Source organism: Bemisia tabaci, chromosome 9 (assembly GCF_918797505.1).
Source record: "Bemisia tabaci chromosome 9, PGI_BMITA_v3".
NCBI classification, from domain to species: domain Eukaryota; kingdom Metazoa; phylum Arthropoda; class Insecta; order Hemiptera; family Aleyrodidae; genus Bemisia; species Bemisia tabaci.
Genome location: NC_092801.1, coordinates 1,297,177 through 1,313,945, shown reverse-complemented (window position 1 = coordinate 1,313,945; position 16,769 = coordinate 1,297,177). Strand labels below are relative to the sequence as shown.

General features: G+C 39.1%; 1 protein-coding gene across 1 annotated transcript in view; it reads left to right on the top strand.

The window, feature by feature from the left end:
• Positions 1-1,643: 1,643 nt before the first annotated feature.
• The window catches only part of LOC140225503 (uncharacterized), a 41,709-nt gene continuing 26,583 nt past the window's right edge, over positions 1,644-16,769 (top strand). The window contains exon 1 of the mRNA XM_072304635.1: positions 1,644-1,841. Within this exon, the coding sequence (XP_072160736.1) occupies positions 1,767-1,841 (75 nt within the window). The 5' untranslated portion in view covers positions 1,644-1,766. The remainder of the gene's footprint in view (positions 1,842-16,769) is intronic.

Here is a 16,769-nt window from a genome sequence, read left to right as displayed (position 1 = left end):
TATCGGTCACTACTGTTTTTCCGTATGGATTTTCCCTTACTAGCGAGAACCTCAAATGAGGTTGAGGTCCTTTCTGTTGAGGTTCTCGCTAGTATTGGAAAATCCATACGGAAAAACAGTAGTGACCGATACCTCTTAAAAAGCTGCATTTTATATAAATGACGGTCATAACAAATCATTTGATTTGTATAAGCACAGAGGCGTGAGTACGTGCTGAGCAAAATGTCCGTAAATGGACTGCTCGAATTTCCTCCGTTGGAGGCCTTCGGGTTGGCTTATTAGTCGCGTTCGCGGCTAGCCGCCAGAAGTAAAACTTAGGAGTTGTTGGGTGGCTAACGGTAGAGGGCAAGAGCCGCGCTGCTAGTGTGGCTCCCGCCGGAGTTTGGCATTCTGATTTGCACGGCATCTCAGAGTGTTTCGGGCTTCAAATCGGGACTGGCTGTCTATGCACACCTGACGATCGCTAACCAGCGTGAAACCGGTAGTGGCGCTAACAACAGGCCTGATTTCTTTACCCACACCCAACTCTCCTCAATTGAGGTTCTCGCTAGTATGGGAAAATCCATACGGAAAAACAGTAGTGACCGATACCTCTTAAAAAGCTGCATTTTATATAAATGACGGTCATAACAAATCATTATATATATATATATATATGGGTGTGTGTGAGGGTGTATTATGTATCCAAGGGTGTGTGTGTGTGTGTATACAGGGTGTTCGAAAAGTCCCCTCCCCCCTCTACTTTTTGGCCTAATTGAGGTAGAGATTTGAAACTTGGAGGGTGTTCCTAGATCAAAGGGAGCTACTTTTTGACCCCCCCCCCCTTCAAAATTTTGAGGGGCCCCATTTTGGGGGGGTTACGGACTCTAACTTTTAATTTTCAAATGGGAAGACCCCCTTTGTGATACCTCGTTCGAAAGAGCATAAAAAAAGAAAATTTTTCGCGCAAACCGGAAGTCATTATCTCAAACCGTTTCAAAATGGCGGCCGGTCAAAGTTCCAAATGACCGAAAATTGGCACCTCTGCTATTTGCACATGGATTTGCTTGAAACTCGGTATCTGGGGGTATTTTGGCACGAGTAAAACGAATTTAACGTTAGATTTTCAAAAAAAATCCTAATTTTTCAAATTGGCGACCGGTTTAGGCTCAAAAAGGCCGAAAATTCGACAAAATCGATTTTTTTGCCAATGGATTCACCTGAAATTCGGTATCTGGGGGTATTTTGACCCGAGAATAACGAATTCAACGTTAGATTTTTAAACAAACCCTAATTCGCACGGACGGGTTTATCGATTGCTGGCAGTAGGGCTGTTCAATCGGTTGTCGGTAAGCCACCGAAACAGTTCCGTTAAGAAAAAGTTACGATAAGAGCGCTCTTACCGATAGCGATCAGAGTTTTCGGAGCTGGCGTAAATAAGCTGTTGCCAATTGTACATCTATTTTACGCGCCGCCGCGCCAGGCAATCTGATAAACCGACACACGGGGCAACAATGTATTGAGTGCGAGCTCTCAAAACTCCGATAAGGCCGGCTGTTGTCGATATCATGGCCACTGTCGGTACTGCCGCCAGTTTCAATAAGAGACGATGTCGATAGTGTTCCGGCAAGAATTCGTTTGAACACCCCTAGCTGGCAGAGCTTTCTTGACGTTCGTGAAGCTTCTGCCCACAACTCGCCGACGACAACTCGAGTGCATTCCCCGTCGTCAAACCTTCCCGTTTTCTTAAGTGGATTTTCCTCCAGAATTTCAAATCTCAATCCGCAATGTACGCCACAACTCTGCCTCTCCTTCTCTTGGGATTCGTCCTCGCTTTAAAAACCTCTGTAGCAACCAATCAGGTAAGGATCCGATTTCGATTCTTATTTCAAAATTGTTGAAAAGTAACGAGACTGGACCGAGTTTATCGGATAGGAACCAACCCATATTTTCGAAAAAATGGAGTTAAGAATGTTTTTGTGATCCACTAGCTGCTTGTTTATCTCTCACGCTTACACCCACTTTCCAAAATTGGCCTTAAAACTTAGATCCTTTTTATTTTATTACCTTAAATTTTTATTATTTCTGTTTCAAAAATCTTACCTTTTGTCTTCAGAGATACAATGATTCTAGGGTCATTTAATGCATTGTTACGAAAAATTTGGACACTCTCTTGGGGTTTAATTAAGAGATTATCTTCAGTAGCAGGAAGAAGTTTTGTTATAGATCATCACAGTATATCAGAAATTGTTTTTACCTTGTTCTATTCCTCAGAAAAAATTAAAAGGCTCCGTAAAACGGGTGTGACCGATTTTGGAAGTGATTTTTGCCTCAGTGAGTGTAAAGTGGAAACTCAGCGAATTTGATGACTGTAAAAGTATGATTAAATTATATAATGAAGCCAAGAGTATTTGCTTCAACTGCTGATGATCTGTTTTCAATTATCTTTTTTTCGTTCCTTGGAAAATGGGAAATTTTGCGTTACAGGTGTGACAAATTGTCTCTTATTACCTCATATTATAAGTTTTCAAACCGAAACCGACTAACTTTGGTCAAAATACTAGGTAATATTCAATGTCATGAAAATCAGCCGATGAACAGACATTTTACAAATTAAGGCCGCCATCTTTTTTCCACCATTTTGAATTTTGACTCAGACTGAAAGTAACGTCAAATTCGAACTTACCAGATCAAAATACCAGAATACACCGAGTTTCATGAAAATCTGCCGATAAAAAGGTACTTTTCAAATTGTACCCGCCATCATTAATTTTAAAAAATTATGGCCACCACCTTCTTCCCACCATCTTTGATTTCAATTCTGCTTAAATTCAACATCAAATTCAAATTTTCTAGGGCTAAATACAGGGTTATACTAAGTTTAATGCAAATCAGACGATAAACAGGTATCTAACAAATTGTTGCCTCTATCTTTGTCAAATTCGAATTTCCTAGGTCGATATACCGGGGTGTACCAAATTTCATGAAAATCTGCCGAAAAATAGGTATTTTACAGTTTTTTTCCTAGAATCTTTAGCTGCGATAGTCCAAACAGTAAACGGATCAGATATGCCCCCCCCCCTCCCAGATGACCATCCCTCTACACGGAAAAAAAAGACCTGTCATTTTAACAGTCGCATTGAATGTTAAATTTGTTTGACGTTTCTCTGTTCTTTTAGTTGTCGCGACTGATAGTTTAACATTTTAAGTATGTTGAAACAAAAGTGTGCAACTCTGTTAGCTCAACATCTTATTGATGCTTTTGAAATAACATTCTGTATGTTATTCCATCATCACACGACTGCTGAGTTAACGTCAGGCGCAGTCATTAAATCAACAGTTCCTGAAGCTTTTGGAATGACTGTCATTGACTTTTAATTTTACAGTCCACACGTTATTTTGACATTCGTTTGGATTTTAAATTTACACTCGTGCAGGTGTTGGTCTAATGTTTTGAAGGTCGTTAAATTTGCAGAAATAATCTGCTAAAGCAACAGCGAGGGTGTCGAAATAGCAGCCTCTCATTTAACAGCGAGTTGGCAGTAAAATGCTGTCCGTTGCACGGAGCATTCCATCCCGGCCAGTCCCGCGCGATCGGCGCAGCGCGCATGCGCAGTTGTATACAGTTGTCGATCGCCCCGCTGCGAGCGGTGACGCAGAAAACCTCTCCTACCCTACCCGCCACACTGCCCACCCTCCTTCTCGAGGGTTGCGCGCCGTCCTGACAAAGGGCCCGGTCAGGGAAATTCTCAGAACTCCAACCGCCCGGGCCTGGCGTTCGGTTGTTTCTTCCTTCGGCGTTGTTCCCGCATTCCAGTCTGTTCGCTGAGGCCGCCATGTCATTGTTTAAAGGGATTTCGTTTGCTCAACAGTCAGTGGTTTTGAGTCAGAGAAGTCTTGCGCTTGCGTTTCGAAATCGTGCTCAAATTGTGTTTGCGAGTGAATTTTGGCGAAGAAAGTGATTAGTTTTGATACTCAGTGCGCGATCTGCAAAATTAGTAGCTCCATAGGAAAGTAACTCTTACGATATAAGCAAATTTGGGCACACTGTAATCAGTTGCGGGCAGACGCCATTTTTTGAGGCATCATCATGAATCCGTTCAATTCGAAATTTCTGCTGCCGTATATTTGTGCTTTTTGGTTTCAACTTTACCATTGACATTACACGCACTCTCAACTCAATTAGGTTTGCGTCCAGTGCATCAAATTATTATTTTTAGCGTGCCTTACATATTTATATGCAGGCACTCTTTTGATTCCGTTTCCTGTAGATTATACCATTAGCCCTGTCCTCTATACTTTCCGACCCAATTCCATTGTGTGATTTTTTCCTTTTCTTTCGTTCAAAGAAATTTAGGCTGTTTTGAAATGAAATGAAGTGATAATTTAGCAAATCTTAATCATGGTAGAATTTTTTGAAACCTTTTATAATACATTTTCGGTGTTTTCAACTCATAAGCACGATCTGCTGTTTGGTTCTTACGTTGTTTTTTATTCGTGATGCCAACGTGACATTGTCTTAATGGCGTAAAGTGTTTCAATGTGTAATACAGCGTCTGTGCGGTATCTGACCAGGCTGCGAGTAAAAAGTTCGGTTATTTGAAAAAAGATGAAAATAACGAATGGAGAGGAAGGGTTTAAAATGTGCCTCACATAATTTGTTGACGACCTCAAGGCCATGATCAATTCTGCCCCACCGAGAACTGCAAAGATGTATACTTTGTGTAGTGTTTCTGTGCATCTAAACTGTTAAAATTTTTGTGAAATTAACTCATTGTGAAACTGATTTAGTCTGTAAATGTTACTTTGACCGGAATATTATCTACGGTTTTTGTATCATTTACTTGAAACCAGTTAAGCAGTTATCAGCTATTTACATAAACATGTAAGTATGACCATAATTTTTTACAGTTGCGTGGCATTGTATCTGCTACATTAACAGCAGTGTGAATGAAAATTCAAGAGCGATTTAGCTTTTACATGAGCAGCAGCGCTGCTACATCGACAGCAGCGTGGATTTAAATTCAAAAACGAACTGGCTGTCATGAGAACAGCGACGCTGCTATTTCGACAGCAGCGGCCGCTGTTAAATCGAAGGCAGCGTGAACGTCAATCTGATGGGGAACCGGCGTTTACGCCAGCAGCTGCGCTGCCAGTGTAACAGACTATTCGATGAAGGTTGAGCAGATTTTGCTGTCGTTGTTACATTCATTTACTGTCAATGTGACAGCAAAGCGCCTGTTGTAATAACAGACAAAGGTAATGTTATTTTAACAACCAGGATGCTGTGCCGTTTTTTAACAGCCAAGAGCTGTTCCTTCAGCAGTCGCGACGATTAAAATGGCAGGACTTTTTTTTCCGTGTAAGGTGCTTCTCCCTTTACTATGTACCATGACTATCATATTAATTAAAAAATTTATTTCAAAAATAGTCGAATATTCGTGAAAAAGGGTCACACTAATCGAAATTCAAGCCAAAATTTAAAAAAAGTAAAAAATGTCAAATTTGACACCATTCCATAAAAGCCCTAAAAAGGTCTTCCCACCATCTTTGATTTCAAGTTAAATTCAGTTCAAAAAAAATTCAGTTAAATTAAGTTTGGCTTCAGTTAAATTTTGATGTAATATGTGTTTTGAAAAGAAAATTTCATGCTCTTTCCATTGGTCCCAACAGTTTTGAGAGAAAACACGTTGGTTTTTGCAATCGCTAGCGATAGCAATATTCGTCATGGGAACTTTTGCTTCTCGGATATGAAAATTTTAAGGTACAGTTAGTAGTCTGAAAATGAGGATTTTAGAACAGTAAATTATCCAACAGCGTTGCATGATTGTGCAGAAAAATAGGAATTAAATTACAGCGTTGTATAGGGATTATTGTTCAATATGGCAACGCTGTAAAAAGAAAGTATTGCATGTTGCCCCTTCAATATGCGGGTTATGCAATGGTGTAATAATGCCCCTTCATTTTTCGGGTTATGCAATGGTGTATTTTTCAAGATGGCGCAGCAGCGTTGCCGAACGGGGCACGTAAATAAATGATTTATTTATTGGTGAAATTTTGCAACATTGCATTTTACAGTGTTGCCAGATGGGGCAAGAAATTAGTCGATTTTTCCGTACAATGTTGCCAGATTGTGCAAAAAATTCGGATTTTCGGACTTGTAAAAATTTTCGGTTTCGAGAGACCGTATCTTGCAGTATGGGTCGGTATCAGATACTGTAGATTAGGGTCTGATTCGGGAAATTGGAAAATTTTCGGAAAATCACCCTCGTCCGATCCGCCGCGGATCGATTCGATTCTTTTACGCTATCGAAGATCGGAAAACTGTACGGACCGAATTTCGATACGAGTTTTGGTTTTCGAGATTTCGGACTTGTAAAATTTTGGCGGCATCCACGATAGACCATATCCTACAGTATGGACCTGGTATCGGATACTGGAGAGTAGAGTCTGATTCCGGAAATTGGATTTTCGGACTTGTAAAAATTTTCGATTTCGAAAGACCATATCCTACAGTATGGACCTGGTATCGGATACTGGAGAGTAGGGTCTGATTCCGGAAATTGGATTTTCGGACTTGTAAAATTTTTGGGATCAATAGACCATATCCTCCAGTATGGGTCTGGTATCGGAGACTGGTGAGTGTGCGCTTGGAGATTTGTATCCGAACCTTGTGTTTTGGAATAAGCAACTGGGATTGTATATTGCAATTTCAGTTTGATGGATCGAAAACCTGTAAAATTTTCGGAATCATTAGAACAGTACACCTACAGTATGGGTCAGGTATTGGATACTGGAGAGTAGGGTCTGATTCGGGATATTAAAACATTATCTAAGTCCTACGCTGGAAAAATTTTCGGAAAATTACCCTCCTCCGATCGTCCGACGATGCGATTCTTTTACACTATGGAAGATCGGAAAACTGTACAGACCGAATTTTGATACGACTTTTAGTTTTCGAGAAAATCCAACTTTCACCTAAGTCGCATGCGTATCTTATATGTATATACGAGTTTTTTATGCTTGTTTGAATAAATGGATTCTTGAGTTTTACTATTCACCGTTTGTATGTCTGATGTCATAAACACGTCTATGACACATACCTATCTTATGTGTATACGCGGTTTTCTTCGTGGCCTTCGTAGACTGCGGTCCTCGCTCCGTCCAGAGTTCAAAATTCATCGTGAAATAGTTGTGTGTTCATGGATCGCACAACGATGTGACGACTGGCTCTTAGTTTCTACGGATCAAGGATATCAGAAAAAACTTAAAAATTGCGGGCAGCCCCCCTCGCGAACGGTATGTTTAGGAAACTTCAGCACAAGCCTACGGGTCCTCACTCTATACATCCCGAAATCAATGTTCAACGTGAAATATCCGTTGGTTCATGGGTCGCAGAATAATCTGAGGACTCTAATTCACTTGTATGGATCAAGGGTGTCAGAAAAACTTAAAATTTCATTGCGGGTTCTCACCCAGCGGTCGTGAGGGAGCAACGAAGTGCTTTAACTCCGTTTCCGTGCTGCGGTCCTCGATGGATGCGTCACGAGATGATCAATATTCAACGTGAAATATCTGTTGGTTCGTGGATCGCAGGATAATCTTATGAATCTTATTCAGTTGTATGGAGTAAGCGGTATACTCGATGACTTCGATTATTTACCACAACTTCATATGCGAATGTCCATGGTTGATGATTTCGATACTATACCACAGATAGAAAGGTAACATATCAATAATCGATGGTTTTTGCTTGATATGTCGAAAACGGTACGTCCTAGACGATTTTTGACGAGAACAATCCGCTACATTTCGATTATAAATTCAATGAGAGCACTAGGAAGCCTCTAAAACAGATAGGAAGCATGAAATCAATCAATCAATAATTATCTTATTGGAATCCACCGTATTGTTTTCAGGGACGTGTCGTAACCCGCGATCTAATATTTAAAGTGTGGTAAAAGATCAATATTCAGGTCCAAATTACTTCACACTCGATTATTTTACCATAGTTTTAAATATAGTACCTGTATAGTGAGAGTATAGACAGATGTGAAACTCCGAAAATCCATCAGGCCTTCACCGATGCCTCCGTGAATAAAGTTAAGGGTAGAAATAAAACCAACCTATGAATTTCAATTACACAGATCAATTTACTAATACAATTGTTACGAATCATCGTTTATCAAGCACGTATTTGACTTAGTTTTTGCATAAATTTACTTATTTTTGCGGAAGAACGCTCATTTATGTACATTCTGAGCCATATTGGTTAGAATTGGAATCTACAGACTGGCAGTGAAATTTTGGGGCGTTAGAAGTTGGTTAGAAGGGTGCGGCTGCACTTTTGGGCCCAAAACCCTCCATGAAGCGATCTGTCCATACTCTCGCTATAAAGGTACTCTGGTTTTAAATAGGAATACAATAATATTCAATTATTTCGATTCATTACCATAGTTTTTTGATAGGAAAACAGCGATGGTCAATTATTCCGATTCTTCACCGTAACATCAAATGGAAAAATCTAATCAGTTGATGATTGCGAATATTTACCGTGATGGACCACCAGACGAGTTTTTTAACCAAAATTTCACGTAAACCATGATGCGCACACCGAAAATTACCGAAATATGATTCTTGATGTGTAAATTCAAACTACCCGCTCATGAAAGCTCAATGCTCCGCGTGATTCACATCACACGCTAAACGTTATCACGATATAGTTTCTGCGATATAAAAATCTTGACACTTTGGATCAGCTATAGCAAATTGTTTACAGTTTGAACAACACATGATGGGAAATGAATACTTATTGCTTGCTGAAAGCGTTGTATTGCTAGATTTGACTGTCGTAGAGCTTCTCAATCGAGCAGTTCGAATTCCCCGTAACCAATGTGAAATGAAAACGTTAATATCTTTGTTAGGAGTTGGTTTCAGTAATTTAGTTGCGTGAATCGTGTTCTCCATGAAGTTCTGGTTAAGAAACACGTATCAGAATGCTTAACCCTTTATTGCATAGCGTTGCATGAAAGCAACAAATGGTTTTCAGCTTTATTTCTATGCTGGAGTATTAAATTGAATTAAAGCAAGAAATGATTTTTTGGGAGCATTATCAGTCTGATCTCCTAACTTTAAAAGAAACTACAAAGATCGATTCCAACTGACTCTATTGTCGAAAAAATACTGTACAAAGTAGATTTTCTGTCCAAAATCAACGATTAGCCCATACAACAAAGGGTTAAATTCGCACCTTGTCTAGTGGTTCATTTTAAATGGGAATGTAACAATACTCGATGATTTCGATTACTTACCACAACTTCATATGAGAATGTTGATGGTCGATGATTTCGATACTTTACATCAGATGTAAAGGTAAAATTTCAATAATCGATGGTTTTTGCTCGATATCTGGAAACGGTGCGTCTTAGACGAATTTTAACGGCAACACATCCGCTACTTTTCAAATATGAATGCAATGAGACCACCGGAAGCCTCCAAAAATTTATCAACCCTAAAAGACGTTGAATTTCATTGCGGGAACCCCCCAGTTGCGAAGAACGGTATTGAAAAGCTCCAGTAGGTACATTGCTTTACGGTCCCCGTCAAAATCAGAACTGAGAACTCATGAGGGAACTGATGCATTTGATTGTGAGTCAAAATCAGAACTTCATAAAGAACTTGAGATAAAGGTGACCGCAGAAGAGGATCATAACTCTAGTAAAGACAAAAAGGGTGATGCGAAGATCCATATGGAGATGGATAAAAAACCATGTTTTGAAGCCCCAAAATCGTGAGAATGATTTTTTTTTTTTTGGGTCAAGGAGTGATGTAAATGAACTTGATGAGTTTATTTTAAATGTACAATCCATTGACTGTGATGTACCCAAAACTTTTAATGAAGTTGAGAATAGAGCTGATAAAATTCAATGGCAGCAGGTCATTAAAGAGGAGCTTGACTTTCTCACATTCAACAATACTTGGAGTCTTGTACCAAAGCCTGAGGATAAAAATATTGTTGATTGTAAATGGATTTTTACAATTAAGAAGGATGAATTTGGGAAACCTAAAAAACATAAAGCGCGGTTAGTTGCTCGTGGCTTCAGTCGAAAAAAAATAAGCTAAAGACTATGATGAAACTTTTGACTCCTCTCGCTCGAATAGAATTCTGGTGGCTTTTACCAACCAATTTGATTTGCTAATTCACCAAATGGATGTAAAAACAGCTTTTCTAAATGGAAATTTGAGAGAGAGGAAATTTATATGAGAATTGGGAACTGTACGAGGTCTGTCCGGAAAATATCGGTTGTTCACGTAGGCTGGAGTCGAAAATTAACTTTTTTTTGAATTCTCATAGTACTGTCACCTGATGGAAGCAACCTCATGGTTCCTCATATGAAAATTAAGTTATCTGGTAGCTTGGTGAGTTCAAAAAAGAGTCATAAAAGGTCCTGACTACTTGCACAGCATGGTGTACATAATGATATGCACAAGACAGCTGATTTGTGCGCTGCAATAAGTATTTTATGTAAATATACAAGCAAGAACATTAAAATCTTGTGGCAGTACCTACTTGAAAAGGGTGTTACGATACCTATAAGGCTCAAGGAATTTGAAATTGACCTATACAAAGAAACTAATATTTACTGATATCTTGAGTGGTCACTGTGATTCTGATTGGGCAACAGATGAAAACGATAGAAAGAGCACGACAGGCTTCTTATTTCAATTATTCGAAAACTGTACCATTTGTTGGAATACCAAAAGCAAAACTCTGTGGCTACCTCATCCACTGAATCAGAGTATATGAAGCTTTTTGAAGCTGTCAGGGAAGCTCTTTGGTTGAAATCGTTTCTGAGTAGTATTAATATGACTGCAATAACTCCCATTTTAATTTATGAAGACAACACCGGTTGCATAAGTATTGCAAAGAATCCAAGTAGTCACAAAAGATCAAAACACATGCATGTAAAGTATCATTTTTCTAGAGAACAGGTAGAAACAAGTTGGATTTTGCAATCGCTAGCGATAGCAATATTCGTCATGGGAACGTTAGCTTCTGGGATATGAAAATGTTAAGGTACAGTTCGTTTGTAGTATCTTCTGAATTGAAGGGGCTATGTAATTTTGTGTTGACATCTCTTTTTTAACATTTTTAATTATTTTCTTTGCATACAAGAAAGCTGTTATGTACCAATTATTTATTTTCGTTGGATTATATATGGTTTTCGGAAGTTAACGCATTTAAGTTTCAGGTTCGCTTTTTCGGCGTAAAGTATACATAAGGTGTCCCAAAAGCACCGGGACTTGTTCTGTAACTTCGAAAGTAAGATAGATACAGACATGATCTTGATCTCATTTTAAAGATCAACTCAATACCTATCGATTAAAACCAAGATCAGCTCAATCGAATAAAAATTGACCGAGTTATGGCAATTTGAAATCAGCGAGGAAAGTTTACGCCTACGGTTTTTAAGGAAGATTCTTCATCGCCGTAAATCGAAAAGTCGGCCGATAAAGTGATGCTTATTGTGTTTTTTTATTTTCGAGGTGTCATTTATCAACATTTTGTACCATCAAACACAACAGTTGACAGTGCGTATTATTGCAAAGTACTAAAGGAGTTGAGAATGCACATTTCCCGGAAACGGTCGGACTTGAAAGCTTCGTGGATAGTCCATCAAGACAATGCGCGGCCTCACACATCGAGCTTAACACGTGAATTTATGAGTAAAAATGGAGTTGAAACAATCCCTCATCCCCCTAATAGCGCTGACTTGGCTCCATGTGATTTTTGGATGTTTCCCACGCTTAAAAAGGAGCTTCGCGGACGAAGATTCGTATCGAAGACCGAAATCCAGAATGCAATTCAAAACTTCTTCAACTCCATCCCAGAGGAAGAATTCAGGAAAACAATGTTGGATAAGTGGCAAGAGCGCATGAAAAAGTGCATCCGGTTTGATGGACGGTACTTTGAAAAGCAAAAGGAAATTATGGAAGATTCGAAGGAAAGTGGATACGAATATTAACTTTTTGAATCCTGGTAAGCGAAAAATCTTCCTAAAAACCGTAGGGGTAAACTTTCCTCACTAATTTCAAATTGTCATAACTCGGTCAATTTTTATTCGATTGAGCTGATCTTGGTTTTAATCGATAGGTATTGAGTTGATCTTTAAAATGAGACCAAAATCATGTCTGCATCTATCTTACTTTTGAAGTTACAGAACCAGTCCCGGTACTTTTGGGACACCCTACGTATGATATTTTTACTCTACACATATGCCCGAATACGCATCATAAGGGACCTATGTGCTTCCTAAGTTGCCAAGTATTAATTATTGTTAGATGATTGGTCTAAAACATTCAATACAACCAGTAAAAATTAGCTGTCCCCTACGAGATTCGAACCCCCGCTCCCACAAAATGTGACACTCTCCCAGGGTCAGAACGGTGTTGTAGTTATCTGAGCTATCTCGCCGCTCGGATATGGGAGGAGAAAAAGAGAACAGTTAAGTGATCTCGGACGCTGAGCGGGGCTTCACAAAAGACGTCCTTGAGATTTCAACGGTTCGGCCACTGGCGTGGTAAGAGAAAACGGATCAAGCCCATTACTCTGTGAGACATTGTTTACCTATGCTGTCATGTGTCACAAGGTTCATGTCAGAATGCATTTGCGATCGCGGCAGTAAACTGGGGCTATATTTCTGTATTCATGGATTAAATCCATCAATCGAGTTCTGATTTTGGCTCATATATCCGTAACGGGTCCTCCAGAACAATTTTCCGCCTTGTACGATGGTTATTATTTCTTTATATCTATGTTTAAAATTTGAGGTGGGATAATGGCGGCTTCTCAAGAGCAACGAGGTAGGCGATCTTTTGCACCAACGAACAGAAAACTGATGGCGAAAAATAACCAATCAGAACCTCCCAAAAAAAAGAATTTGCCTAAAAACGGAACTTCGTGGTTCTGCGCAGATTTACCAGTCAGACACGACATCTTAAGGTGGAAAAAAACTCGCTGAAAGCGAATTTTAGCAATCAACACAACTTGACGTAGAGACATGATTGGCTAAAAAATACAACGGTTTTTGATACATCGGAAAATCAACCAAAAATCGGAGACTGGGCGAAACGCTCAAGGTCGCAGAGGTATAGGGAATCCCATTGCGAAAGCAACGGAACGATTGTAATATCATGGGGAACTCCGTTCCCATGACAAAAGGGCTAAAAAATGTGAAATATGTTCCAACAGGTGATCAGCTAGCCGATTTACTGACCAAACCGTTATCCACCATAAAATTCAAGAAATTAAGACCAGGGCTGGATCTTCAAAATTAGTAAAATTAGAAATTAGCAAGTCAAAATGCAAGTAGACTCGTCAAAAAATCCAAGTGGACTCGTCAAAATAAGTCTGCTTTGAATATATCCTTCATCGCTCTCTAAGTGTTTTCTTTGCTCTCCTCTATCGAGTTGAAACGTAAGCTAAGGAAACAGACAAAAGTCGCAGGGAAGATCGAAACACATAGATGTAAAGTATTCTTTTCTAGAGAACAGGTAGAAAAAGTGCTAATAAATGTGAAATATGTTCCAACAGGTGATCAGCTAGCCGATTTACTGACCAAACCGTTATCCACCGTAAAATTCAAGAAATTAAGACCAGGGCCGGATCTTCAAAATTAGCAAAATTAGAAATTAGCAAGTCAAAATTCAAGTGGACTCGTCAAAATAACTCTCCTTTGAATATATCCTTCAGCGCTCTCTAAGTGTTTACTTTAATCTCCTCTATCGAGTTGAAACGTAAGCTAAGGAAACAGACAAAAGTCGCAGGGAGCTAAATCTGGACTTTAGGAGGATGCGGTATGTAGGATGCTGTGCTTCACTAAAACTGTGGCCGGCGAGCATTATCATGATGGAACATCCAGTCACCGCTTGCCCGCAATTATTCAGGACGTATTCACCCGATAGAGCGTTGTAAAGTTTCCCTGGTCAGTTTCTTCTATAATCGTTGTACCGCGAGGAATATATTCATGATATCCAGGGTGCAATCCATTTGAGGACTGTGCTTTTGTCTCAGCGTCGTAGCCGTAGACTCATTTGAAGTAAAATTTAATGAATCTTCACCCTCGGTTATTTAAACGCGAGCATGACACTTGACACGCATATTTTGATCAGTTATCTTTCTAATATCCGATTGAAAGCTATCGAAGTTCTGTTAAAGAATCCAAGTAGCCACAAAAGATCAAAACATATAGATGCAAAGTATCATTTTTCTAGAGAACAGGTAGAAAATGGGCTAATAAATGTGAAATATGTTCCAACCGGTGATCAGCTAGCCGATTAAGTAGCCAAACCGTTAGCCACCGCAAAATTCAAGAATTTAAGACCATGGTTGGGTCTTCAAAATAAGCAAAATTAGAAATTATCAAGTCAAAATTCAAGGAGCTGAGTTTGAGATGGAGTAACAACGTGTCTGGAAAAGGAAGCGGACAAACCTATTCACCAACTCTGTTCGCATTCCTGGAATCTTAGTGGACGTTTTTACAATGCGTTTTCGAAACGTGTTCGCGTTTTCGAAACGTGTTTGTGTTTTCGAAACGTGTTTGCGTTTTCGAAACGTGTTTGCGTTTTCGAAACGTGTTTGTGTTTTCGAAACGTGTTTGCGTTTTCGAAACGTGTTTGCGTTTTCGAAACGTGTTTGCGTTTTCGAAACGTGTTTGCGTTTTCTAAACACACCTAACTCATGAACCCTGTCCACAAGGTTCTGGATACATACCCAAGGCTCATAAATTATGCACATAATTCCGTCAAACGCAAACATCCTTCTTAATTGTAAAAATCCATTTACAATCAACAATATTTTTATCCTCAGGCTTTGGTACAAGACTCCAAGTATTGTTGAATGTGAGAAAGTCAAGCTCCTCTTTAATGACCTGCTGCCATTGAATTTTATCAGCTCTATTCTCAACTTCATTAAAAGTTTTGGGTACATCACAGTCAATGGATTGTACATTTAAAATAAACTCATCAAGTTCATTTACATCACTTCTTGACCCAAAAAAAAAAAAAATCATTCTCACGATTTTGGGGCTTCAAAACATGGTTTTTTATCCATCTCTATATGGATCTTCGCATCACCCTTTTTATCTTTACTAGAGTTATGATCCTCTTCTGCGGTCACCTTTATCTCAAGTTCTTTATGAAGTTCTGATTTTGACTCACAATCAAATGTATCAGTTCCCTCATGAGTTCTCAGTTCTGATTTTGACGGGGACCGTAAAGCAATGTACCTACTGGAGCTTTTTCAATACCGTTGTTCGCAACTGGGGGGTTCCCGCAATGAAATTCAACATCTTTTAGGTTCGATAAATTTTTTGGAGGCTTCCGGTGGTCTCATTGCATTCATATTTGAAAAGTAGCGGGTGTGTTGCCGTCAGAAATCGTGTAGGACGCATCATTTTCCAGATATTGAGCAAAATCCATCGATTATTGATATTTTACCTTTATTTCTATCGAAATCATCGACCATTAACATTCTCATGTGAAGTTGTGGTAAGTAATCGAAATCATCGAGTATTGTTACGTTCCCATTTAAAATGGACCACTAGTTAAGGTGCGAATTTAAGCATTCTGATACGTGTTTCTTAACCAGAACTTCATGGAGAACACGATTCACGCAACTAAATTACTGAAACCAACTCCTAACGAAGATATTAACGTTTTCATTTCACATAATGGTTACGGGGAATTTGAACTGCTCAAAGCTCTACGACCATCAAATCGAGCACTACAACGCTTTCAGCAAGCTTCTCAATCGAGCAATAAGTATTCATTTCCCATCATGTGTTGTTCAAACTATAAACAATTTGCTATAGCTGATCCAAAGTGTCAAGATTTTTATATCGCAGAAACTATATCGTGATAATGTTCAGCGTGTGATGTGAATCACGCGGAGCATTGAGCTTTCATGAGCGGGTAGTTTGAATTTACACATCAAGAATCATATTTCGGTAATTTTCGGTGTGCGCATCATGGTTTACGTGATATTTTGGTTAAAAAAACTCGTCTGGTGGTCCATCACGGTAAATATTCGCAATCATCAACTGATTAGATTTTTCCATTTGATGTTACGGAGAAGAATCGGAATAATTAACCATGGCTGTTTTCCTATTAAAAAACTATGGTAATGAATCGAAATAATTGAATATTAATGTATTCCTATTTAAAACTAGAGTACCTTTATAGCGAGAGTATGGACAGATCGCTTCATGGAGGGTTTTGGGCCCCAAAAGTGCAGCCACCCTTCTAACCAACTTCTAACGCCCCAAAATTTCACTGCCAGTCTGTAGATTCCAATCCTAACCAATATGGCTAAGAATGTACATAAATGAGCGTTCTTCCGCAAAAATAAGTAAATTTATGCAAAAACTAAGTCAAATACGTGCTTGATAAACGATGGTTCGTAACAATTGTATTAGTAAATTGCTCTGTGTAATTGAAATTCATAGGTTGGTTGCATTTTTGGCCCTGACTTTATTCGCGGAGGCATCGGTGAAGGCCTGATGGATTCTCGGAGTTTCACATTTATCTATACTCTCACTATATAGGTACTATATTTAAAACTATGGTAAATAATCGAGTGTGAAGTAATTTGGACCTGAGAACCGATCTTTTACCCTACCTTAAATGTTAGATCGAACGGTCCATCGCGGGTTACGACACTTCCCTGAAAGCAATACGGTGGATTCCAATTAGATAATTGTTGATTGATTGATTTTGGGCTTCCTAACTGT